A 26,423-nucleotide genomic window follows, 5' to 3' on the forward strand; every position below is an offset into this window, starting at 1 on the left:
TCTAAGCCAGCAGCTGCTAGTGGTCATCATAACCTCTTACAGCAGTGAATTCCACAAATTCATGATGTGCCAGGTGAAGAAGCACTTCCTTTTGTTTATCCTGAATCACCTGCCAGTCAAGTTCACTGTTTTGTGAGAGAAGCAGAAACTGTTCTATATATTCACTGACTCCACACTGTGCATAATTTTATATAAGCCTCTATCCTGTTTTCTTTGACACACCTTGGCCGACATCTGGATTTGCATAGCGGAGTTCTTCTCACAATCGGTGAGAAGAGCTCAGGGGCAGTCTGTGTGGAAGGCGGGTTTAACTTACCTTCCCCGCAGACAATCTCGGTGCCTTCCCTGGGTAGGTGGATCGGCTGGCAGCTCCAGAAGCTCACCTGGCAGCTCCAGGGGTTGGGGTGCCGGGACGCATCACCACCACCCCCAGAGTTCCAATAATGCACTGCGCAAGGGCACGGTGCATTTTGGGGATCCCCCTCCTCTCAAATGTGCCAGCCAAGCAGCTGCGGCTGACACACAATTTTTTTTAAAAAACAAAAAACAAAGTTAAGGGAGCGCTCACTTTAGAGGGAAGCTACTTTGGTGGATTTACCGCCATGTAGCCACGGCAGTTCACATGCGCATGCAAAACCGGGCTGGGCACCCTTAGCCCGGTTTTGCACATGAGTGTGAATAGCCTCAATGTATGTGCAAGGACACTGAGCAAGTGCAAGGCTTTCATGTTAGCTACTGTAACTGCATTAAGTCTGGGGCTTGCCTTCCAAACTTGTGCAGGTGGACCTCGCTATATGCGGATCCAACATCTGCGGTTTCGTGTATCCGAGGTCAGGTGATGGACACCCAACTTCGGCATACATCAAAAAACCCAGGGCAAAATGGGTTTAGTTTTGCATGTCCACAGTTTAGAGGCAGCCAGAAATTTATTTATGTATTTATTTGTTATGTTTTTATACCACCTTTCTGTCTTGACAAAGGCACCCAAAGCCGTTTACAATATTAAAACAAGGAAATTCCATTAGATCAATAAAACTTTGTCTCAGGCTGTTGGTCTTTTCAGGAGCTGAGGACAAGAGCTTGCTGGCCTGGGCACCTCCTTTCTTGCCACATGGTACATTGCTCATCAGGACCTTTTTCACTCATCAGGCATCATTTTTCACTCGTCACAGACTAGTAGACTAGTGGATTTCTGCAGTCCTGGGAATGAGAATATTTTCATTACTGCTATGCTAGACATAGATTGCAAGATAAAAATGATGGCTGGCTTCCAGACAATTGTATTGCAGAAGTCAGGGGCGTAACGATAGGGGGGGCACGTGCCCCAGGCGCCACTTGGGAGGGGGCGCCAAAAAGTGCCCCTGCCAGTCCCCTGCCTTTGGCAAAAAAATTTTTTTGTGTGATTTTTATTTTTTTTTGTCATTACGGAGCTCTCCGGTGGGCGGGAGCTCCCATTGGCTGCAGGAGAACACATGCCCACCATGCTGGTTGTCTCAGTTCCTCCCTCCCTGCTTGCTGCACGCACGAGGAGTAGCTTGGTTTAGTTGAGAGAGCAGCTGCTGCTGGGGTCGTTCTCTGACTCTGCCTGCCTGCCGTTTGCCCACCACACTGCCCTCTGGCTGCCTTTTATTCTTCTGTTGTGCATTAACAAAGTAAGTTTCATTGCTAAAATCTCTCTCTCCCCCGTGTGTTGTGTGTGAGAGAATGCCCCTACTCCCTTGCATAACGTCCTCCTTTTAGCTCTTCTGTGCTTTGCATAGCAGGCTTCACCCCACCCCCACCCCTAAACCGAGGGTAGCTGCCTGCAAGTGGAGCCAGTGGGGCTCTCCTGGCTTGCATTGTGTGAGTTTCTGGCTTGCATTGTGTTTCTGGCTTGCATTGTGTTTCTGGCTTGCATTGTGTGAGTCCCGGTGGGATTGCAAAACGAAACTCACGCAATGCAAGCCAGGAGAGCAACTTGTGGCTCCACTTGCATTGCCCGAGTTTCCTTTTGCAATCCCACCTCTGCAAAAGAAAACTCATGCAATGCAAGTGGAGCCACAAGTCACTCTCCTGGCTTGCATGCATGAGTTTCCTTTTGCAGAGGTGGGATTGCAAAAGGAAACTAGTAGTACTAGTACACAAGATCTTTGCAGCTCTGCTAGTAATTACAACTTCTGGATCATCCCTTAGCATTGGGGGTGGGGTGGCAAATTTAATTTGGAACTCATTAATATAATTTTTGAATAATGTTCAGTCTGTCTGGATTAATACTAGGTTTATTCTTTATAGCAGATTTTTATTAGCAACATACAGTCTACAACATTTTCAGCCTTGTTCATTTGGTGCATATTGTAGATGTTCTGTCTCCAAAACATAAGTACAGCATCTATATTTTTGAAGGGGGGGCGGGAAATCCCATTTAATACAGTGTGAACAAATTGGTCCAAAAAGTAGCAATGGGAAGTTTTTCTTTCTGCCCCTGTAGCTTTAATAAGATAGAGTGCACAAATATCACTTGATTAACAGCTGCGATATTAATTTCCCTTTTTGGTTGCTTGACTCACAGCGAGACTCATGTCAAGGCAGTGGAGAACCAATTAAATTGATTTTAATCTTTGTTAGGGAAGATAACATGCCTTTTTCTCTCCTTGTTTAAATAAGTTTCAGTAGGTATTATTTCTGGCTTTAAAGAAATTGGTATCTTAATGTAATGGAATCCTTCTAATTACATACTTAATAGTTTTTAAAAAGTTAATCATGGTTTTTCATTCAATGTGTATTTTGTTTTACATATTAAACTTATATTTTCCTTTGAGAGATTTTTTAAAATAAGAGGAAATTGGGAAGGCTTTTTTAAAACAAAGAAAAATCTCACCCCTACTTATTCATGATCTTTTTGATTTGCCTGTGTTTTTATTTCAAGCAAGTCAGATGTATGTTGGGGGGTATTTATTTATGTGTATTTATTTCAAGCAAGTCAGATGTAATTGCAAATAACATGCAGAAGATCCCAGGTTCAATCCCTACCTCCAGGTAGAGCTGGGAGAAACTCCTGCCTGAAACCTTGGAGAGCTGCTGCCAGTCAGTGTGGGCAATAGTGAGCTAGGTGGACCAATATCTGACTCTGTAGACAGCTTCCTACGTAATCAAACCATAACTTGCCCTTACGTTCAATCCAATTGGATGCATTCACATTCACAGCTTACATCCAATAAACTGCTGAGTAAGCCCTCCAAACTAGGATCACACAGTGTGGTTTGCAATTCTGGTATATGAAGGGCCCAAACCTCAGTTTTGCTGTTCAGGTGCATAGGCAAACGGTGATTTAATTAAACCAGGAGGTTATTTATTAAGACTGTGTATGAGAGGGAAGCAGAAAAAGGAGGAGATCATGGCTCAAATAATGGTGGCTGAATGTGGCCATTGAGTTTCCCAGGAATACAACCAACGTGAAGTGTGCTACAAATAGACATTATTATAGAATTAATAAACATAGAATATCTATAATAGACTAGAATATATGTCTATTATAATTTAAGTCTCTATTATAATATAAGCATAAATCTTGAATAGACTAGAATATCTATGATGGAAAAGACTAGAATACCTGTCTTGTCTTTTCCATTTTGGGACACAAAACCTATTACTATGTTTAAAAGCATTTATTTTCTGGCCATGAGGACTGCAAACTTAGGCTGTTAGTATGCAAGACATTTCTTTAAAATATATATTTCTAAAGAGCCTTGTAGCCTCATGTTTCCTTTTTCCTGTCCCAGTATACTTGCACGGATGCAGCCCACAACCCACATTTGACTATGGCTGTGACACATTTCCATATTTCCGGGGGCAGCCGGGGGGAAGGAGAGTGTGGGGGGGTGCAATTTCAGTGCTTGCCCCGTGCGCCATTTTCCCTAGTTACACCTCTGGCAGAAGTGCAAGGATGTTGCATTAGCTAACTCTCCTATGTTGAGAGCAGGCATTGCACATTAAGGTCATGCATACAACATTTTATGGGGTGGGGGAGGGTTGAATTCCCCCACCCCCCACCAGATGATCAGTCGTTGTGTGAAGCTGCAGTTCACACGCGCACACTTCTCCATTCATTGATAACTTTTCCATCAGACACACAGAGACCATTTTAATAAGACCTGATGGATCATCTTTCACAAGCTTTATTGTGATATATAGATACTAGATAAACCCACACAGAGCTTCTGTGCAGTGGTTTACTTACTTCTTGGAGTTATGTTGTGAGAATTTGGCTGGTTGTTCAGTTGTTTATTTTTCAGTTGTTTATTGTTCAGTTGTTTATTTACTTTGTTGTCTTTTTGCAGTTCTTTTTGTGCATCAGTGCACTTTGTATTTGGATGTGTTTTGGGGGGGTTGGTGTTTCAAGTATTTCAAGTCTCACCTTCCATCCCCCTACCTTCTGCCCCAGTGTCTCACCTTCCATCCCCCTACCTTCTGCCCCAGTGTCTCACCTTCCATCCCCCTACCTTCTGCCCCAGTGTCTCGACTTCCACCCCCTACCTTCTGCCCCAGTGTCTCGCCTTCCATCCCCCTACCTTCTGCCCCAGTGTCTCGCCTTCCATCCCCCTACCTTCTGCCCCAGTGTCTCGCCTTCCATCCCCCTACCTTCTGCCCCAGTGTCTCGCCTGCCTTTCCCCTACCTTCTGCCTCAGTGTCTTGCCTGCCTTTCCCCACCTTCTGCCCCAGTGTCTCGCCTGCCTTTCCCCCCACCTCTTGCCCCAGTGTTGGCTCTAAAAGCCCCCAGGTTTGTTTTTTGTTTGTTTGTTTTAATGTTTTTGTTGGGTGGTCAGCTGCTGTGGAATCACACAGAACATCTTCCCACTCCCTACCTCTTGCACCAGTGTTGGTCCTAGAAGTCCTTATTTTAAGCCAAATTTTGGGTTAAGGCCTATTTGACCCACGAGTATCCCCCTTAGGTTCTGGCAACAATCTGGTTCTCCGTAGCTTTGTCCTCGTCCCGCCCCCCCCCCCCCGCAGCCCTTCAGTTTCCTCCCCCGCCACTTATTTTGCTGTCTTATGTTTTATTTATTATACCATTGTTGTTGGTAAGCCGGGGCGGCTTCCCTTCCTGCCCTTGTTTGGGTCTCTTGGTTAGGTAATTTGCCAGACACCAGTAACAGAGTTTCAAATCAAACTATTGTGTTAACACAGAGTTCAAAAGGGTGGCGGCCGCCCAGAGAATTTAGGGCGACCTCCTTATATAGTATGCCGTATACAACTTATTTTTGGACCTGCGCACCTTAGCTCAACTGATACCTATGTCCATATATGGTTCTACACTTGGACCTACAAGCCTTGATTTGCTGAGATAGCTCTGATTGTATCTTTCCTATACACGTGTCTAATTCCTGCCCCACTGCATATTGGCATTTTAGCAAAAGCCACGTCTTGCACCTGTATAGCAAAACAGTCATTTCCTGAAACACTTTAGTGGTTAAGCTACATTTTGTCGCAGAGAGACAGTAACCAACAGCATCCTGTTACAGAGAGACTAATGTCAGTTAATATCACATCAACTTATGCTTGAGCAGGAAAATATTTTAACTTTGTTTTGAAAAGCTATCACAGATCCCATCAGCACAGGAGACTATCGCACATCCCAACACTATCGTCCCTTTTTTTTTTTTTTTTTTTGGTCAATCTGTACATTTTCATCAAGTTTCATCAAGTGTCCCTAGGTCTCCATCTCTACTATTTGTAGCCGATACAGTGGGTGACCAACATTGAGTCTCGCTCCTGTCAGCCGTCTCCTCTGTCATGTATCCCCCTACTGGCTCCTTCTCACGCCCATTCCCTTGCCAGGCCCTTGAGTTTTGTTTCCCCCCACCCCTTGTGCGGTCTTACCCCCTGTGCTCTGTCTTTCCTTTCAGGTTCGTCTTCTGGCGCAGCCGCCTCCTTGCAGCCGGGTCCTGCGGCTCTCTCTCACCCCAGCCTGGGTCCTCTGGCTTACTGCAGGCTGGACCCAGCCTCTCCACCTTATTGCCGCGGCCGGCCTTGCCGCTGCCGGGTCGAGCCAGCGGAGCTCTGCCTCTGCCGGGCCTGCCATTTCACCTGGCACGGCCTTTCCGCCCCCTTGCTGCTGCTGGGTCCAGCCAGTGGTGCTCTGCCTTGCCACGGCTGGGCCCACCGCCGCTTGCCTGCACGGCTGCTGGGCCCGCTGCTGCTGCTTGCCTCGCGGCTGGGCCCCCTGCCTCCTCTGGCCTCCCCGCCCACGCCTCTGGCCTCCTGGGTGTGCCACCCTGTGCCCAGCCAATCAGCTGGGGCACCAGGACGCACATTCAAAGGCATACCCAGGAGAAATATGTATATAAATACTTTATTGATTTGAATTTATTTTATTTAATGTAGTCCAGATAGTTTTCAACCATACAGTTTTATCACGGTTATTATATTAAAACATTAGCATACAGTATTTGGATTCTTTCTTGGTGTTTTGAAACTGATGATGTCTCAACCTGCAACTGTGTAGGCATTTCCTCTCTTGTTAAATCCACCGGCGGTGATTCGGATATGATTACTGGCCTAAGGCTATCCAGGAAAGGGCATAAAATCTATTGTATGCTGCTTGGAATAGAGCTGTCCATTATCATTGAAATGGGTGCTGGATGTTTGATTGGGCATGTCCCTCTACCAGATTAAACTCAGGTTCTGCAACTGTCCTGGTGGAGGTTGTACCTGAGTAATAGGCTGCTGTTGTTAAATCTATTATTGAGTCTTTCTGAGTCATAGTGTCCAGTGTCCCATGAGACTTCAATCTTCATGGGACTCTCTTCCTGTTCAGCAAAGTAAGTCATTAGTGGACCATTTCATTCACTTTTGTGGTAGAATGTCTCAAGGTAGTTAACATCTGAGATAATTTGTCTCTGCTCATCTTTCTTCCCAGAGAATGAAGTGTGAATATCCGTGCCTCTTGACCAATTTTCAATTAGTGCAGTACAAACTTGGCAGTTTGCCTTGCTATCTGCTACAGCTGTAAGAGCGAGTATTCTGTGACTGTTTCTCTTCACTCCAAGGTCACAGCATAGTCCAAAAGCATCTTCACAGAAAACTCTCAGGGTACACTGATGGTGAACTCTTACAAAACTAGACATTTCTTTGGAACAAAATAGTGGGTCTCTTTGAGTGGGACAATATTTCAGATATTTTCTTTCATTGTCAAGCCTCACCTTCGCATTCAAGTAACAGAGGTTATGTGATGCGAAGTCAGCAAAAACACACTGAATTCCTAACCAAATTATATAATCTTTCATCAAGCATAGCCAGGATTACAGCATCATTAAATGTAAGCAATATTCTTTTAAAATCACATTTGGCAGGTAACAATTCCAATTTAATAGGTCTATAAACTGAATTCTCCAACAGAGCCAGAGGTGGCTCATCAGTAAGGGCAGAAGGGGCTGTGCCCCCCATCCTACCAAACAAACAGGCTACCATAGAAACTCAAACTTATCAATACAGAATCCTTGAAAGCATGGAGCTTCCTCCAGCCCCGCCTCTTTGCCTGTTGCTTCCTTCCTAGTTCTTATTGGCTGGAACAGCCTGCTAATCCAGCTGTTCCAGCCAGTTTGATTCCTAGGGGGCACTGGCCTGGCATTGACCAGGAACTAAAAAATAGGGAGAAAATACAGCCCCTGAAGCCACCAGGAAGTGTATTTTTAACCCATTTATAAAATTCCTGGAATGGTGGGGATTGGAGCTAGGACCTGGGCAGCATCAGCTCCCAGCTGCATGTTTCATAGTGACCACTGGGGGAGTTTTAGGGTCATGGATAAAAGTGCTGGACTCCTCCCCTCTTTGTTCTTCCAGTGTTAGTCTCCATTTTGTCTCTCCAGAGATGGCTGTTTGTTTTGGTCTCTTTCTTCAGCCATGAGCTACAGCTGAAATCAAGCTGCAGGCTTTTTCACATTTATTTAAACAAATCCTTGTAGTTCTTCAATAAGAACTCTCTCAAGACTTCTTGCCTTGCTGCTTTCCAAACTGTGCTTTTGCTTTGCTATTTGTAAACTGGACTGCCATTCTTCCCCTACAGTCGATGCTAGGGCAGAGCCCCTAGGAATCAGATTGGCTGGAACAGCTGGATTAGCAGGCTGTTCCAGCCAATACGGCCAAAGAAAGAAGCAACAGGCAAGGAGGTGGGGTTGAAGGAAACCCTGTACTTTGCAGGATTTGCTGGCGGCCTGTACTGGTAAATTTGAAAGTTTGGATTTCTCTGGTAGCTTATTTTGTTTGTTTGGTGGGGCGATGCCAGTCCTGGCTTTCTCCCCCTTGAGTTCTCTTTTCTGTCCACTTTCTCCTTTCTCCTGCCCCTCTTTTTTTGCTATCTGCTTTCTGTCTTTTGCCTTTTGGCCCTTTCCTTCTCTCCCCCTCGCCTTTCTGCTTTTTAACCCCTGCCTTTTTTGTCTATTGCCCTTGCTTTCTCCCCACTTTCTGGTTTCTGCTACCTCCCCACTTGCTGGTTTTCTCCCTTTCTGCTCACTTTCTGCTTCCCCCTGGTGGTTTCCAGACAGTGAGCTTTACACCGCAAAAAGTAGTGTGAACTGTGACATTTTGTGGTGCCGATTGAAAACCACAGTTGAAATCTGTTGCTTCCTACAACGGGGAAATACAGCTATTTCTTTGCAACACAGATGCGACATTATAGGGCTGTAACGCAGCAATAAAACACAAAAGAAGGCACCAGAAATGTGAATGACACCTTGCTTACAGTGCAGGAACTGTGATGTCAAGACACAGGAAGTTCAGAAGGACACTTAAGGACTGCATGTACTACCATGCAGTCTGTAAAAAGCCCCCGTTTCCAATTTATTCTTTTTGCACTTGCTTTTCTGCCTCCCTCCCAGCTTTCTTTCATGTCATTTCTGCCCACCAGCATGTTGGAAATCACGTGTCGGTGGTGGGGATGAAGATCCTGCCTTGGCGAGTGGGCTATCCTCCACCCCACGAGCCCTCGTACCCACCAGCTGCCACTGACTGGAGTAACTTTCTCAGGGAAACTTCCGCCCCTCTCATGTTTCTCTGTCTTCTTAAGTTGATTCATTTCCATCAAAAGTCCAATTTGATTAGGTTGGAAGGTCCAACTGTTGTAAAAGGCACTCGGTTTTGTCTGCATCAACTCGTGCTTCTGCATGGTTTGTAACGTTGAAACATTTAATGAGCTATTAACATTAGAGAGTGGCTGAATTCCAACCTCAGTAGTAACTATTATTTTCTTTCCCTCATTAGAGCTTTCCATGAATGCTTCAAAAGCTTCATTTAACGTATTAATTTTATTGCTAATATAGTTAAGCATCTTGAGAATTCTGATCGAAGTGTGAGTAGTGATAAGAGTCTGATCAATAAATAGATTAGTAGAGCAGTCAGTTGCGCATGATTTTGGCCAGAATTTCTTAAGTGTTGTACAAGCTCACTTGATTGTATGTTCTCCCTGCCCCTGTGGAGGTTGTCCACTTCCCCCAATTCTACAGGCAGTGACTCGTGATTAAACACAGCAAATCTGTTAGAGAATGTAATATTGTCTGATATGCTCACAGATGCTTCAGTAAGACCAGTTGAATCTTTCCCACTTGAATCTTTCAAGGTTAGTAATTCATTTATCTGAAGTTTTTGTTTCGGAGTAGTCTGACTAGAATTTGAATGAAAGCAGTTTGTTGTCACCATTGTAGACCATTTGTGTTTATTTCAAATCTCCCAAGCTTCTGTGTATAAACTAGTTATTTTCAAGTCAGCCAATTAATGAAGTACAAAGAACCCACTGCAATGTTATCACCTAAAAAACTATAATCTGAAAGGATGCATAGGTCTCGTTATACAGATTCTGGGAACAGTTGGACTCATCTGAACTTGACAGATTGTTGCGGTGTTGACCATTGATTGTACATGAAACTTAAAAGGACCTAAAAGAGTTCTACTCAATACACAGATATACTGAAAAAGAACTCACCACAATGTAATCGCCTAAAAAACTATAATCTGAAAGTATGCATTTGCCTCCAAAAACTATAAAAACTATAGATAATAGAAAGATTTCAAACCTCTGAACACCATAAAAATCTGTGAATAGTATAGCGAAAACATTTAATAAGTAGCCTTAGCTAAAACATCAGTGTAAATAGTGTGTATTTTAAAAATACTCTTAATGAATATATATTATACCAATCAAAAACATGTCCAAAAAATTCCTGTGTAGTATACGTTCAACATAGACTTCTCTGCTGGAGTTTTAAAGGAAATGTAGAGAAAGTGCTGCAACTTGCAAGAGATTTTCTTCTAGGTTTCTAAATGTCTAGTGGGAAATCCAATCAGTTCTGAATAAGGTGGAAATGTGTGTGTCCTATAGAAAGTTGAAATCAGCCACAAACCATACAAGGGAAAAAGTCCTTTTCTAATGTTCCCAGATGTGTTTGGCCTTGGCAAGGCCTTCTTCAGTGAATGTATTTGGTGGAACTCTTTTAGGTCCTTTTCAGTTTCATGTTCAATCAATGGTCAACACTGCAACAATCTGCCAAGTTCAGATTAGTCCAGCTGCTCCCACAATCCATATAAGGCACACATTTTTATAACCTAGGCAACACGACCATCTATCTCAATTAAAACTAAATCAAAACTATCAGAAGTTGAATAAAGCTAAAACAGTCACGAAATCCTTTTAAATAGGAAAAAAATTGGAAGAGCAAATAAAACAGCTGCTGCTAGTTTGCCATCTTGGCTCCACCACTGAGCTGGCATTATGGACTAGCATCGCATGAGCACAAACATCATTGCTCAACCAGGTGCACAACCTTTGGTGCATCTCCTGCTGGAAAAGTACTTCCTCTGTCTATTGTTGCGAGGATCATTTGTGCAAGAATGCAAATTTGGGATTTTGTATAGCTACATATGTGATTTTCTTGCACGTATACAACTTTGTTGTGCAAGCATCCATTAGACTGGATGCCAACCACTGTACTAAGGATCAGAATTCACCTTTCACTTTCATCATTAGAGGCTTCTTTGAATTCAGATCAGGCCACAATATAATAACGTAGCATTTGGGAAGAAAGATGCAGCCCAGTAACCCAGCACTCAGAGGCGTAACTAGGGAAAATGGCGCCCAGGGCAAGGACTGAAATTGCACCCCCCCGCTGCGCCCCCCGCCGCCGCCCCCCCAACATACGTCAGCTCAGCAGAGGTGCTATTATTGTTTTTTGAGAGAAAATAGTATTTATTTTTTGTATTTCAATTTATTTATTTTTACAGTTTATATCCCGCTCTCCCTCCAAGTAGCCCAGTGTGGTACACTACATACGTTTCTCCTCACAACAACCCTGTGAAGTAGCTTAGGCTGAGAAAGAAGTGACCAACAAGTATTTGGCTGAAAGGGGATTTGAACTCGGGTCTCCCCGGTCCTAGTCCAGCACTCTAACCACTACAACATGTTTTTAAAGTATATACCTAAAAGTATCACATATGAAAGTAAACATGCACATTGTACAAGCATACTTGTTAGGGACCAGAACTGGTGGCAATTCCTGTCAAATGTGTCCTCAGTGGCACATGTGGGTTTGCTTTCAGCTTTGTAATGTATGAATTGGCCCTGCATCTGGAACCATCTTTAGGGTAAACAGGATCACATCAGAATTGATATTTCCATATAACACATGTATGATTGTGAACAATTACTTGAAATTAAAGCATGGATAAGATTTTGACTCCTGGTTTTTGTTCCAATTATTAAAGCAAAGTTGTATCCCTCATTCTCCCTTTACTTTAATCTAGTGTGATAAATGTACAGCAAAGTTAGTACATATTAGGAGTTTAGAAATATGATTGCAAAAATGGGACCCAATAGCTGGTCCCATTTTGGAGGAGCAGCTCACTATGTCACTAGTGTTACCAGAGTCACTAGAAACTAGTGTTGCCAAGAGTATAAGCCATTTTTATCAGAGTCTCCATCACCACCAGCAATGGAAGCAGATTACATAAGCAGTTTAATAAACTGCTAGTACCATACATTCAAAGGTAACCGCAGCTGATTTGGGTGGTTGGGTGGGGATAAAATAGTGTGCTAATATTCTGCATCTGTCTGTTGCTTCTTGCTTCTGAATTCTGTAAACTGAAGTGGTAGAATTAAACTCAATTGAGTTAAATTATGGTCACAGGAATCTTTATTTAAAACCTCACCATGTAAGGGTGGGACAGTGTTCCCTCCCCCCTGGAGTCATGACTGGATTAGATTTTGTGTGTGTTCTAAACACACACACCATAAAAACCCCTGCAGACAGCCATGCCACCATGACAAAATATGTATTTACTTGCAGAAGCTAACCCTTGCAAGCAGACTCATGAATTTACTTACATCTATGGTTTCATTTGAAGGGGGGTTGAGTGTGAGTGAGTGAGACACTTTTGTTCTTTTGAACCCAGGTCTGGCCTTACCATTTAAGCAGGTGGCCTATATTAAGTGGCAAAGTTTGGAGTATCCTTAAAGGGTAGCAAAGGGTCAATTATCCCATTACATTATGAAGTGTATGCCTCCTTGGGGCCAGCTGTCATTTCAAATTCTGCCTCAGGCACCCAAATGCCTCGACCTGTCTCATTCTATGTCATGCATTATTTTATATTTTGCGAAGTGTCCCTTCCCTCTTGGGCCAGAGGAAGAAGAGAGGCAGTTTTCTAATTCCACAACAGCATTTCACACAAGCACTCTCCGTCCTCTCCCGCTTCTTCCCATAATGTTGGCAGTTTTTAGAAGGTCAACCCTAGTTAACAGAGTCTATGCCAGACTTTTTTTTAGCTAGGGTTTCGCCCGTGCGTGGAGTCAGGTGCAGAGAGCGATTCTTGTCAAAAGAAAACGGAAGCGGTGGTGGCCATTGAGAGTCCAAAGCGGCGCTTCCTACTGGGGGGCGTGTGCGCCACCAGCTAAGCGTAAAGGCCGCTATATAGGGCAGCCAAGAAGGCGGGAAGCCCGGGAGAGGCGGCGGCGGCGCACGCGCACTGTGTCCTGCCCATGTCTTTTCGCCCCTAGAGTGCACACCCTCAGACTAGGACAGCAGCAGGCGAGCCTCTCAGCCCTGATAAGGACGAGGGCGGGCCGCATTTCCTCTTCCTCAAAGCTAAATTGCTGCAATCTCCTCCTTTATAACCACTTCTGAGGCGAGGGCACTGAGCTACAGGGACTGCATAGTCTCCCGGCATCAGTCAGAACCCCTCCCCATTTATCCATTTTTGCTGATACCCCCCAACCAAGACGGGTCACCACTGCTGTAGTCCACTGGAATGGCACGCAAGCCACTCACTCCCCTAAGACCTATACCGCTTCCCTTAAAACCAAAGCCCGCTCTTTGCTGCTGGGGGAGAGGAAAGCGTGTGGGCGGGAGGGGAGCTTCACCTGTGCCGAGCATCCCAGCCAAGGGGGCACCAACCCTAATCCTCAGGAAGTCTACCCGCCCCCTTAGCCAACTCTGCAGCACCCCCCAATTGCCCTGCAACACAGCGACACCTTCGCAAACGGCTCCTTCGCCAGTTATCCAGCGTTCGCCCCCACAGTCGGTCCAAAATCCTCCGTCCTCCCTGGTCCGCTCCTGTCCAGCCCGACGCACCGCACGGCAAGTGCACGTGCAGGCGGCGAGCTCTCCCAGCCAGACACGCATGCGCGGCGTGTCCTCCCAACACGCATGCGCGACTGGCGTCAGCGGAGTGTCGAGTGTGAGACAGACGAAGAGAGTTGCCTATTGCCTTGCCGACACTGCAATTTGCAAAGCAGGCACTACAAACGGCAAACGCCGCCGCCACGGCGCCCAGTGCCGGAGCTGGCGCCAGGACCGGGGGAGGGGGGACCGCTGCAGTGCACTAAAAAAACCCGTTTTTTTCCTCCAAAAAAAATATCCCCCCCCCCCAGAAAACGGCAGGGGATCTTCGGGGGTACTTTTTGGCGCCCCCTAGTGGGTGGCACCCGGGGCACGTGCCCCCCTGCCCCCCTATCGTTACACCTCTGCCAGCACTAGAAGCCAAAATGGAGAAGTCCTGCACAGCCCCCATATTTTCGCCCTTCATGCTCAGGTAGATGGGCACAAAGGACCCCCTAACACTGCAAAAGAACAACATGCTGAAAGTGATCAGCTTGGTTTCACTGAAAGCCCCAGGAAGCTTCCTGGCTAGGAAAGCCACCATGAAACAGACAGCAGCCAGGAAACCCATGTTGCCAAGGGCACCGTAAAACATGGCGGCAGACCCTTCATTGCACTGCAGTATTATCTGTCCAGGCTTAGAGTGCATATCAGAGTCTGGGAAAGGTGGAGAGATCCCCAGCCAGATAGCACAGATGCCAAGTTGAATACTGGAACAAGAAAATACAATGGAGTTGGCCAAGCTCTTGCCCGGCCATCTTCTCATCTTATTCCCTGACTGTGCCACCATGAATGCGACCACTACAATGATGGTTTTCGCCAACACAGAAGAGACAGCAACTGAGAAGATGAGGCTGAAGACAGTTTGTCGAAGAAGGCAGGTCACCTTGCTAGGCTGACCAATGAACAGAAAGGAGGACAAAAAGGAAAACAGGAGGGAGACAAGGAGGAGGTAGGTGAGGTCCCGGTTGTTGGCTTTCACCACTGGAGATTCTTAAGTATTTAATGAAGATTCCTAACACAACACCTGTTTTTAGAAACAAGTATATGGCAAAGCAAGCTAGAATGACCTCCAAAGGTTCTTAATAGGACAGGAAGGTCAAAATTTGGGGGATACATAGATCTTGGTCTTTGTTTAGGTATTGATCATCTGGACACTTCTTGAAATGGTCTGCATCTGGGGGGGGGAGACCCCCCCCCACTGAGGGGTCCAACAAGGGGCCATATCTCTGGTTCAACTCATCTACTTCCAAAGATCTATTTCCACCAAACAGTGATCAAACATGTGATCTCCTGCGGTGCCAGCTTCAGGTTTCATCAATTTCTCGGGCTGGGGGAACCTCCAGTTTTGCATGATATGTGAACCCAGCCACAGAGTTTGTACAGTCTGCTGTCCTATGCTTCAAATCTGAGCATGTTTTCAGTGGGTAGGAACCAATTTCTACTGCAGAAGCACTACAGTGCAGTAAAATGGACTTTAAGAAGTAAATGAGGAATTCCAATAATTTCTACAGGTTGCAATTTCTGCAGGAATTCCAATAATGAACATTAAGTATATTTTTAAAAAGCCTCGTTAGAGGCAGAGTGTGATCCAGTGACAGATGCGAATCCCTGAAATAAATTGTTTGTTTTTGCATTGCAGAGTCACTAGGCATTCACCCTCATCAGCCATGATTCATTTCCGTGGTGAAATATGTGAATAATAGAAGACAATATTGTTATACTGACAACTAGGAGGGACATTGAACATATATGAATATGGGACATTGCCTTAGTGAGTCCCTTGGTCCACTGCCTACAATGGATGGGCAACAACTTCATGGTTTCAGAAAGGGATCTTTCTCTGCCCTACCTGGAGAGGCTGCCAGGGATTGAACACAGGACCTGCTGTGTGTAAAGCATGTGCTCTACCACTGAGCTATGGTCCTGCCCCATCAGGAAATGAGATTTTTTTCCTTTACTGCCATGCTGCACATAGACTGCAAAAATTTAAATCCAGATTAGCACCTTGCAGAAGTGCACAGATGTTGCACTAGCTAGTTAGCAATGTAGGAAGCTTGCAGATCAGTCTAGTGTTGCACGGGCGCAAACATAATTGTTCCACCCAGACACACAACCTCTGTTGCATCTCTTGCTGGGAAACCACTTCTTTTTGTTTGAGACGGAGTTCCTATGCATCGACTTTTTGCACCAATTATCCTAATGACCACTAGGGGCATTGGGAGCAGAGGTAGTTAGTGAAGGTCTCCTTATCTGTCCCTTCTTGCCTCTACTCTATGACCCCTGCTTTGACTCCTCAGGTACTTCCTGTGATGAGTCAGTCCACTTCCTTTCCTCCAAGAGAGAAGATAGAAACATCTCTTTCTCCCTAACTATCCACTATATGTCGCTGATAGATAGGATTAGGTTTTTCCTATCTCAATGTACTTCACCAATAAATCAATTTAGTTTAGAATCTACAGTTAACTCCATGAGCATTCCTTAAATAGCTGCAACAACTAAACTCCACAGTAACTGGAGTGGTAGCTTCCCTGGCACATTGCTAACTAATCACAAATCCCAATACTCTTGTCTGATGTTGCAGGAATTTCTATAGGAGTACAACATGGGATTTTTGCAACTATGTGATTTCCTTGAGGGTGTAGGACCTTATTGTGCAAATGTAGCATCAGTCTGGGTGTTGGCCACTACACTAAGGATCAGATTTCCCCATTCACTTTCATCATCAGATGCTTCTTTGAATTCAGATCAGGACACAAGATAATAATGTAGCATTTGGGAAGAAAGATGCAGCCCAGCAACCCAGCACCGGAGGCCAAGATAGAGAAGATTTGCACAGCCACCATGTATTTCCCCTTTGTGCTCAGGTAGGTGGGAATAAAGGACACCCAAACACTGCAAAAGACCAACATGCTGAAGGTGATCAACTTGGCTTCATTGAATGCCCCAGGCAGCTTCCTGGCTAGGAAAGCCACCGTGAAACAGATGGCAGCCAGGAAGCCCATGTAGCCAAGGGCACCGTAAAACATGGCAACAGACCCTTCGTTGCACTGCAGGATAATCTGTCCAGGCTGGGAGTGCATGTCGGAGTCTGGGAAGGGTGGAGAAACCCCCAGCCAGATGATGCAGATGCCAACTTGAACACAGGAACAGGAAACTACAATGGAGTTGGCCAAACTCTTCCCCAGCCATCTCCTCATCCTGTTCCCTGGCTTTGTGGCCATGAATGCCACCACCACAGTGATGGTTTTGGCCAACACAGAAGAGATGGCTACTGAGAAGATGATTCTGGAGGCAGTTTGTTGGAGAAGGCAGGTCATCTTCTGAGGCTGTCCAATGAACAGAAAGGAGGATAAGAAGGAAAGCAGGAGGGAAATGAGGAGAATGTCGGTGAGATCCCGGTTGTTGGCTTTGACCATGGGAGTTTCTCGATATTTAATGAAGATTCCTATCACAAAAACTGTGGTTAGGAACAAGTAAAGCACAAAGGAAATTAGGATGATCCCCAAAGGTTCTTCATAGGACAAGAAGGTGAAAATTTTGGGGATACATAGATCTTTGCCTTTGTTTGGGTATTGATCATCCGGACACTTCCTGCAATTGTCTGCATCTGAAAAGAACAAGAGTAATTTCAGCACTACTGTTCTACATTGCAGCTTTCTTATACGGAAGTACTTTTTCACACAACGCATAATCAGCTTGTGGAATTCTCTGCCACAGGATGTGGTGACAGGAGGAGAGGTCTATCAACGGCTACTAGCTGGAGGGCTAAAGGCCACCTCCAACCTCAAAGGCAGGATACCTCTGAGTCCCAGTTGCAGGGGAGTAATAGCAGGAGAGGGCATGCCCTCAACTCCTGCCTCTGGGCTTCCCAGTGGCATCTGGTGGGTCACTGTGTAAAACAGGATACTGGGCTGGATGGGCCTTGGGCCTGATCCAGCAGGGCTGTTCTTATGTTCTTAATTGTAGTATTATATGGGATCCATAAAATAAATGTTTTGGAGTGATAGCTTATATTTAAGAGTCAGAGAAGTCAAGGGTAGCGGAGAGGTCATAAACGGACAATGGGGCTGTTCTCGCATTTTAAAATTTTATTGGTTTTTGTCCATATTAGAAAAATAGTTCTTTAAATAAAGTAAGAATGGTTCCCAATCTTCTTTGAAACATTCAAAGATTTCATCCCTTATAAGTGCTGTAAGTTTTGCCATCTCAGCATATTCCAAAATTTTTATCATCCAGTCTTCTTTTGAGGGCATTTTACTGTCTTTCCATTTCTGCGCATATACTATCCTGGTCGCCGTGGTTGCATACATTAAAAATGTTGAATTTCTTCTGGAGAATTCTCCTTGAGTTATTCCCAGCAGGAAGGATTCTGGCCTCTTAGGAAATGTCATTTTAAACATTTTCTTCAGCTCATTATATATCATATCCCAAAAGGCCTTTGCCTTCCCACATGACCACCACACGATGGGGCTGTTCTCATGCACAGCCTAAGTCAGGCTACAGACACTCAGCCTGGGTTAGGCTGTGCATAAGAACTTCCAGGATCCATACAGATCCCAACAGCGCCTTGGGGGCAAACCCACCAAAGAGGCCTTCCAGTTAGCCGAAGTTAAGAGCACACCCGTGCCCTTAACCATGCCTAACTGCCCGTATACCGGCTGCTTGCAGCTGGCACTGAGACACTGCAGGGTTCCCGGCTGGTGCTGCGGGTACCCCCACAATGCACTGTGCACTCACACAGTGCACTGTGGAATTTCTGGGGACTAGAACAATAGCAATAGCACTTACATTTATATACCGAGTCAACCTTGAGCCCCTGGTCAGGATCGAACTTGTAACCTTCTGGTTACAGGGCGGCAGTTTTACCACTGCGCCACCAGGGGCTCCTCAATGCATCCCAAAGGCAGCAGCAGAATGTCTGTGTGAACAATCTGCATGCCTGGAGGCAACAGCAGGATCATCTGTGGGGAAGATAACCTCTTGCAGCCTTCTATGCCACCCACCCTCAAACCCTCTCACAGGATCATGATAACGGGCTCGGTGTGTCGTTGAAACAGGCAGAAGTTAGTTGGTAGATGATATTCTTGGCTTGCAAAAAAAGCAAAGTTCATTACTTGTTATCACTATTGGAAAACACAGTGGTTTGACTAAGTGTACGGAAGCTTCCCGTGTTGTTCAAATAGCAGTGCTGTGGCAGATAAGTTGAACCCAATATTAATTAGAAATTGATTCGAAAGAAATTTATCTCTTGCAGGGGAGTGGGGAAGCTGCACTCCTGAAATTCTGCCTGGATGCATCCCTCCCCAGCCCAACGTCCACCTAAAAGGCAAAGGCAAAGTGTGGGTGCATGGAGCCTCATTTGTAAAGCCAGCATAACATCCAAGACTGCACAAGTATTTACAACTTACATGGCTGGACGTTAAGATGGGTACCTTAATTTGCCATTTCCATGCTTTTTAGAGCACGAATGAAATTTTCCAGGGTTTTACAAACTGTTGTAATTGTTTTAATAATGGTTTTATGTTGTTTTTACAGTTTTTGATTTTAATAGTTATTTGATTTTAGTTTTGTCTTAAATGTAAACCGCCCTGAGCCATTTTTGGAAGAGCAGTATAGAAATCAAATAAATGAATAATAAATAAATAATAAATCCCCCTGGCAAATATTCATCTTCAAAACAGCCATTTTAGTCATCTATGACAAGGTTGGCGAGGACCATTTACCTAGGTTGTTCTTAATATTCTGATACAGTAAGAATTTCCAGCATAAATGTCAGCATACAGCTGCCCCACTCCATGAAGTAAACTAATCGGCCAATAATTTGCAGGCTTAGATATCAATAATGTTGACTGGTGGGCCCCAATTCTGGCAGCTCTTTTCACTGCTATTGATCATGCTGTGCAGATTCCCAATGGCTGGGACCTGGCGATAATAGTCCCGCTCTATTAAAAAAAGGAGCGATATCTGAGCCTGCAGAATATCAGTTGACCAATAGATTTCAGTTATTGGGTCACCTACCTTCCTGGGTGGAGATGGTCCCTTCCATGCATGGAGAACAACCATAGCAGCAAATGGGCTTCCCTTCCTGAACCTCCTTGGCGTACCCAGGTGGGCAGCTTTTGGTACATCTGGAATGAGGGAGGGTCTAAGGATAAAGGCAAGGAATATGAAGGGGGAAAGTTTTTTTTTTCATGGAGGGGGAAAGGGTTATTTTCAACTGGGGGAATGAGTCATAGGATGGGAAATGGCACAGTGAGACCTCTAGCCCCAAGCCAAGTGAGCCCTGGCATGTTTTTGAAGGAAGTACTTTTGAGACATAACCTGCATGGAAGAGACACAGCTTTGGTATGCTGAGACTTGGAATCCTAATCCCAAACAAGTCAGCTTTCTTGACCTTCCAAATTTCCTGATGTAAATGTTGGGAGAAAGACTTCTATTCCTGGCCTTTCCCCTGCTTTTATGTCCTGCTGCCCGACTGGTGCACCAATAACCTGTTGCCTGAGTAAGGTGACCATCTCACCTTGCCTCATGAAAGAGCCACCCCTGATCCTGAAATGCCCTTTTCCTTCTTGGCCTCCTCCTCACTGCTCTTATGGTGGGGAGCCAGTGAGCATGAGCTGTCCCCTTTGCTAAGCATCTTGGTTTGAAATTGGATGGGTGACTATGAGGCGGTTCCCATGATCAGTGGGAGCTGCATGAAGTGGGTTAGCGGGGAGAGTGGGCTTAGCCCGCTCTCCCTGCAGATGACCCAGCAGTCTGCTCCGGATGGCCAAACCGGCTGCCCACACAACTGCGGGCTCCGTTACGGAGCTGGCGGGTGCTGGGGGGAGTGGGGGCCGATCGGCCTCTGGAAGCTACTGCATGCCCTGCATGAGCGCGCAGGGCATGCTGGAGAGACCCCTGAGCCAGGAGGAGGCTTTTGGCCTCCCCTCCAGGGGTCTCCTCATGAGTTGCTGTGGCTTGGAGCCGCACCATGGCAACTCACAATCAGAAAAACCGGGTTTGCGGAGTGCTCGCTCTGCAAACCCGGTTTTAGCACTGGGCTACTTAAGCGGGTGACCCACTTAGGAACCCCTGGGCTCGCAGCCGAGCCCGGTAGTTCTCACGCTGGGAGAAAATCAGGCTAGCCTCTGCTAGCCCAATTTTCTCTCATCGTGTGAATAGCCTCTATATGTGAGTGATGTCTGCTATAAGATATTCCACTTAGGGGATGGGGCTGTAGCTCAGTAGTAGATCATCTGCTTTGCATTCAGGAGGTCCCAGGTTCAATCCCGAGCAACCTCTTCAGTTAGGGCTGGGAGAGACCCCTGCCTCAAAACCTGGAGAGCTGCTGCAAGTGAGTATAGAAAATACTGAGCTAGTGGACCAATGGTCTGACTCGGTACAGGCCATCTTCCTATGTTCCTGTGCTCACTTGGGCCTTGCTAGGTTTCTAGAGGTTGGGGAGCCCCAGGGGCGAAGCCACCATTGTGTGAGGGGTTCAAAGAACATAGGCCGCCATGCTCAGGGGCCGTGCCTGGCACCCGAGCCATGCCCCTTGCTTCTAATGTCAGATGCAGGGGGCGTGGCTGGGGGGCCTGTTGGCAGCGGGCCGAACTGTGACCACCACCGACCTCCTTACACCTCTGGGTATCCCACTGAAAATGTAGCCACAGGAGCTCCCATGCCCTGGTTTACTTCTTGTTCCCTCCACTAGCTGCCCCACCCTCACTTCAGTTGTGGGTTACATAGCAATGGGGACTCAGGATGTTAGTGCATGGACACAGGCAGTCCAATAGCCAACTAAGTTTATATCTATATTCATATATTAGGGGGTGTGGCTGTAGCTCAAATGCTGGAGTGTGTGCTTGGCATGCAGAAGGTCTCAGGTTTCATCCATGGTATCAGCAGGTAAGGCTGCGAAAAATTCCTGCCTGAAGCTCTGATGAGCCACTGCCAGTCAGAATAGACAATACTGAGCTAGATGGATCAATAGTCTGACTCGGTATAAGGCAGCTTCCTATTTCCCTGTGGTCGGGCCACTGAGGGTGCAGAGTGGTCAAGGAGTCCCCGCTATCTGACTCCTGATTGGGTAACCTGTTTTTGCTGGTACAGTGGCAGGGTACAAAAAAGAAGGAACTGACACTTGATGCCATGGCTAGGTAAGAAAAGAATACATATAAAATAGGAGTGGAGAAGTAATGTATAGGAGTCCAGTACTGTAACAGCAGCCAACAAAGCAAAAGGAAACACATATTTTCCACCACCTGGTTAAGCCATCTGGGCCACATGATGTCCTCCTGCTCAATGGTGAACTTTAGCTCTGGGGTTTCCGTTCTTTTTAGATTTCCAATTTTTGTTACAACAACGGAATCATTGGGAAACACCAAATAGCTCAGAATATCAAAATCGGCTGCCAGGTCACTGTTCTCATCTAGATACACCCCAACTGTGGAATTCTCATAAAACCTGAAGTTTCTCAGAAAAGGGTGAAGCTAGAGTGAAAGAGAAAACAGCAGCATTCAGAAAACAAGAAAACACCTTGGAACGCCCAGCCCTACCCATTTCATGGTACAATCTCCCTTGACTCAAGGCTGATGCTGCACACCTCTTCCAGACTCATAGCGGCTTTGTGTGAGTCACAAAACTCTGTGTCCATTCCTAAATCTCTTGTTGCTTCTTGAGCATTTGGGGTTGCTAGAGCTCACGTCATTAGATATACTTGCTTCCCCTGCAAAAAAGAATTCACAAGGGTCTCGATGTCCATTTCGAAGTCTCGGCTTTCTTCTTCCACATTTTGGGGAGACTAGAGCTCAAGTCATTAATTATGCTTGCTTTCTACCTCCCACACAATAGAATTCTCCGAATGGACCCTGGACCCATCCATATATGACAGATTTGGAGCATCACTGCACTACAACACAATCTCATTTCTTTACTTAAGTATCATTTTTATTGCATGTGCTGTTGGGAGGAGTTTCAGTTCTATGCCCCATGCACTGGCCCCAAGGCCAGTCCTTTGCATAACACATCTGGGGTGGGATTTTAAATGACAAAGCTGCAGACTGAATGAAACACTGTCTGCCAAGGTTGAAATGGGATTGAGGTGTTTCCAAACAGCAGCAACAACTGCTGAAACAGTGCTTCACAAATGTGATTTCATTCTCTTTCCACACATTTCTGCAGACATTCGTAGACTTAGGCAGCATCAGTCAACACTTTATTCAAATGCCCTTCAGGGTTCTAGCACGATTTCCTCAGTTCCATCTGCTGGTCAACTCCTGCATTCGTGAAGAACCATCATTCTCCATAAAAATAGTACAGTCATCCCTCACCAACCACGAGGGTTCCATTCCGGCAAAACCTCACCGTTGGCAGATTCACAGTAGGTGAGCAATTGAAGTCAATAGGAAACAGGGGTTAGGGAACTGCATGTGTGAAAAGACCAAAAAACCCAGTAAAAAGACAAAATAATTGGCAAAAATCACCCAGAATACCTTAAAATCAACAAGAATAAGCAAGAGGAGTTAGAAAAGTGAACCTCTGAAAAAATTTGAACCCCCCAAAATTGTTCAAAGGCACTTTTGAACCCACCCACCCCCAACGACTCAAAGTCACTTTAAATCACAAGGAGTTCAAAGGGTCAGCAAGAGGAATGAACGGATTGAACCTCTGAAACCCCCCCTTCAAAAAACTTTAAAAAATCTTTCCAAACCGCAGATACTTGGGTCACGGTTGGCGACAGCTCATGCTCACTGGCTCTCCACCATAAGAGCAATGAGGCGGCCAAGAAAGAAAAGGGCATTTCAGGATCAAGGGTGGCTCTTTCATGAGGCAAGGTGAGATGGTCACCTCACTCAGGCAACAGGTTATTGGGGCACCAGTTGGGCAGCGAGATGCAAAAGCAGGGGAAAGGCCAGGAATAGAAGTCTTTCTCCCAACATTTACATCAGGAAATTTGGAAGGTCAAGAAAGCTGACTTGTTTGGGATTGGGATTCCAAGTTCAGAGGCATTTTTGAACACACACACACCCCTCCCCCAACCACTCAAAAGTCACTTTAAATCACAATGAGTTTGAAGGGTCAGCAAGAGGAATGAACAGATTGAACCTCTGAACCCACCCACCCAAATTGCAGGACACACACCCCCCAACACTAAAAAATCTTGCAAGACTGCGGATACTCAGGTCATGGTTGGTGAGACCGGTCATAATTTCCCAGTCGCGGATACTCAAAACTGCAATTGGGAAAACCGTGGTTGATGAGGGATGGATGTAATAGGTTCTTCACAAGAGGTCCCTAAAGTGCATATGGACAAGGTGTTGCTTTTTGCTGCCTGCAACAATGAATGTCTGAAGAAGTGTACAGAAAGGGAGTGAAATCACACCTGGGAAATTGCTGATCCAGCAGTTTTTGCTGATGTCTGGAAACCTCTTGAGCTTAAAGTGCTGTACAACCGATGCACCCAGCTACCCTAAAAGCTAGTATAGCTTTGAGCTGCATGCACACCTACAGTCATAGGACGCAGCTCGGCTGAGAGACTGAGGCCTTGCAATAAGACCATGCAATTGCCCAAGTAGCAACTAGAAAGTAGGAGGGCTGAGATGGAGCTTCTGAGATCTCTCCTTCATAAGACAACACACATTTAGACCTGGAGGGTCCCCATCTTCCAGTGGTGGAACAAAAACATGATCTTCTGAAGATTCTGAGGCTTGCATCACTAATGAGGCCAATTGCTGTGTGACTGAAATGATGTCATTTCGGGGGGGGGTATAAGGGGGCAAAGACAGAAACCTGCAGATGGAGTTTCCCATCTGGGTTTGCCTTTGGATCCTATGACACATTGAGGCAAGTCTCACGATCGGTGAGACTCGCCCAGAGCGGGTTTGCGACTGGAGGGGAAGCCCTGGGCGGCAGGATCGGCCGCCCACACAACCGCCGGCTCTGTCACAGAGCCAGCGGGGGCTTGGGAGTCTGGGGGCCACGTGGCCCCTGGAAGTTAAAGCATGCTCTGTCTCAAGTGCACAGAGCATGCTGGAGAGCCCCCCCCCCTGAGCTGGGAGGCTGCTTTTTAGCCTCCTGGTCGGGGGGGTCTCCTCATGAGTTGCTGTGGCTTGGAGCTGCGGTGCGGCAACGCATGATCCAGAAACCCCAGTTAGCAGACCGCTCACTCCTCTCACTCAGAGAGGAGAGCTGGTCTTGTGGCAGCAAGCATGACTTGTCCCCATAGCTAAGCAGGGTCTGCCCTGGTTCCATATGAATGGGAGACTAGAAGTGTTAACACTGTAAGATATTCCCTTCAGAGGACTGATCCGCTCTGAGAAGAGCAGAAGGTTCCAAGTTCCCTCCCTGGCTTCTCCAAGATAGGGCTGAGAGAGATTCCGGCCGGCAACCTTGGAGAAGCCGCTGCCAGTCTGTGAAGACAATACTGAGCTAGATGGACCTAAGGTCTGACTCAGTATATGGCAGCTTCCTGTGTTCCTATGTTCCTAACCTGGGCTAAGGGAAAGGTTTCACAAGCGGGTGACCTGCTTTGAAGCAACAGGGCTCGCCTGCGAGCCCGGTGGTTCTCACGTTCTGCTAAAATCGGGCTAGGCTCACCTAGCCCAATTTTAACCAATCATGAGAAGAGCCTCATTATTTAAAGCACATTTCTTATGAGGCAAGAGCACCTTAGAGCACCTTTCTTATGAGGCAAGTCTACAGCACCTGGGGCTTTTTAGTTTAGAAAAAAAACGACTGTGGGGAGACATGATAGAGGTCTATAAAATCATGCATGGTGTGGAGAAAGTAGATAGAGAGAAATTCTTCTCCCTCTCACATAACACTAGAACCAGGGGTCATCCCATGAAACTGATTGCCAGGAAATCTAAGACCAACAAACAGAAGTACTTTTTCACACAATGCATAGTCCACTCGTGGAATTCTCTGCCACAAGATGTGGGGACAGCCAACAACCTGGATGGCTTTAAGAGGGGTTTGGATGACTTCATGGAGGAGAGGCAGGATGCCTCTGAGAACCAGTTGCAGGGGAGTAACGGCAGGAGAGAGGGCATGCCCTCAACTCCTGACTGTAGGCTCCCAATGGCATCTGGTGGGCCACTGTGCGAAACAGGATGCTGGACTAGATGGGCCTTCTTGGGCCTGATCCAGCAGGGCTGTTCTTATGTCCTTATGTTGTCTATCAACAGCAACTAGTTGGAGGGCTGTGGGCCACCTCCAGCCTCAAAGGCAGGATGCCTCTGACTGAGTACTAGTTGCAGGGGAGTAACAGCTGCAGAGAGGCCACAAGCCTACCATACAGGGTTTTCCTCCTATCTTGCTTCCATACAACCTAAAACTGGGAGCACACATTGCTCCCAAACCCAGGTAGAACACAGTTTCTGACTGTGTGGATGACCTCTATATGTTTAATGTAACATTCAATTCCACCCTGAGAAACATGTGAAATTCTCACCACAACAGTGGACATTTTCTCAGAGTTCAAACCCAAGAAAATGGTTCTTGAATTGTACAACTTCTCATTTTCAGTGGGATCTCTCAGTGAAGATTTCTCTAAGCTGGGAGTGTGGGTGACATAATGGCAAATGCAGTTCAATATAAGCAAGTGTAAAGTGATGTGCATGTGTGTGTATGCATATTGGGGCAAAAAAACACAAAAACCCCAACTTCACATATATGCTGATGGGGTCTGAGCTGTCAGTGACTGACCAGGAGAGAGATCTTGGGGTCATAGTGGACAGCTCATTGAAAGTGTCAATGCAGTGTGCATTACCTGTGAAAAAGGCAAATTCCGTGCTAGGGATAATTAGGAAGGGGATTGAA

General features: G+C 46.0%; 1 protein-coding gene across 13 annotated transcripts in view; it reads right to left on the reverse strand.

Moving 5' to 3' along the window:
- Positions 1-15,049: 15,049 nt before the first annotated feature.
- Positions 15,050-26,423, reverse strand: part of LOC128344273 (vomeronasal type-2 receptor 26-like) — a 28,727-nt gene continuing 17,353 nt past the window's right edge. For 12 of the 13 annotated variants that reach the window (XM_053294071.1, XM_053294070.1, XM_053294068.1 and 9 more), the window contains 3 exons: positions 21,866-22,093; positions 19,638-19,764; positions 15,050-17,226 (listed from right to left, as the gene is read on the reverse strand). In XM_053294071.1, coding sequence (XP_053150046.1) covers positions 16,316-17,226; positions 19,638-19,764; positions 21,866-22,093 — 1,266 coding nt within the window. In that variant the 3' untranslated portion in view covers positions 15,050-16,315. Of the gene's footprint in view, positions 17,227-19,637; positions 19,765-21,865; positions 22,094-22,206; positions 22,330-26,423 lie in introns of all 13 variants that reach the window. The other variant, XM_053294079.1, reaches the window with a different exon arrangement.

This window comes from Hemicordylus capensis, chromosome 2, assembly GCF_027244095.1.
Source record: "Hemicordylus capensis ecotype Gifberg chromosome 2, rHemCap1.1.pri, whole genome shotgun sequence".
NCBI lineage: Eukaryota > Metazoa > Chordata > Lepidosauria > Squamata > Cordylidae > Hemicordylus > Hemicordylus capensis.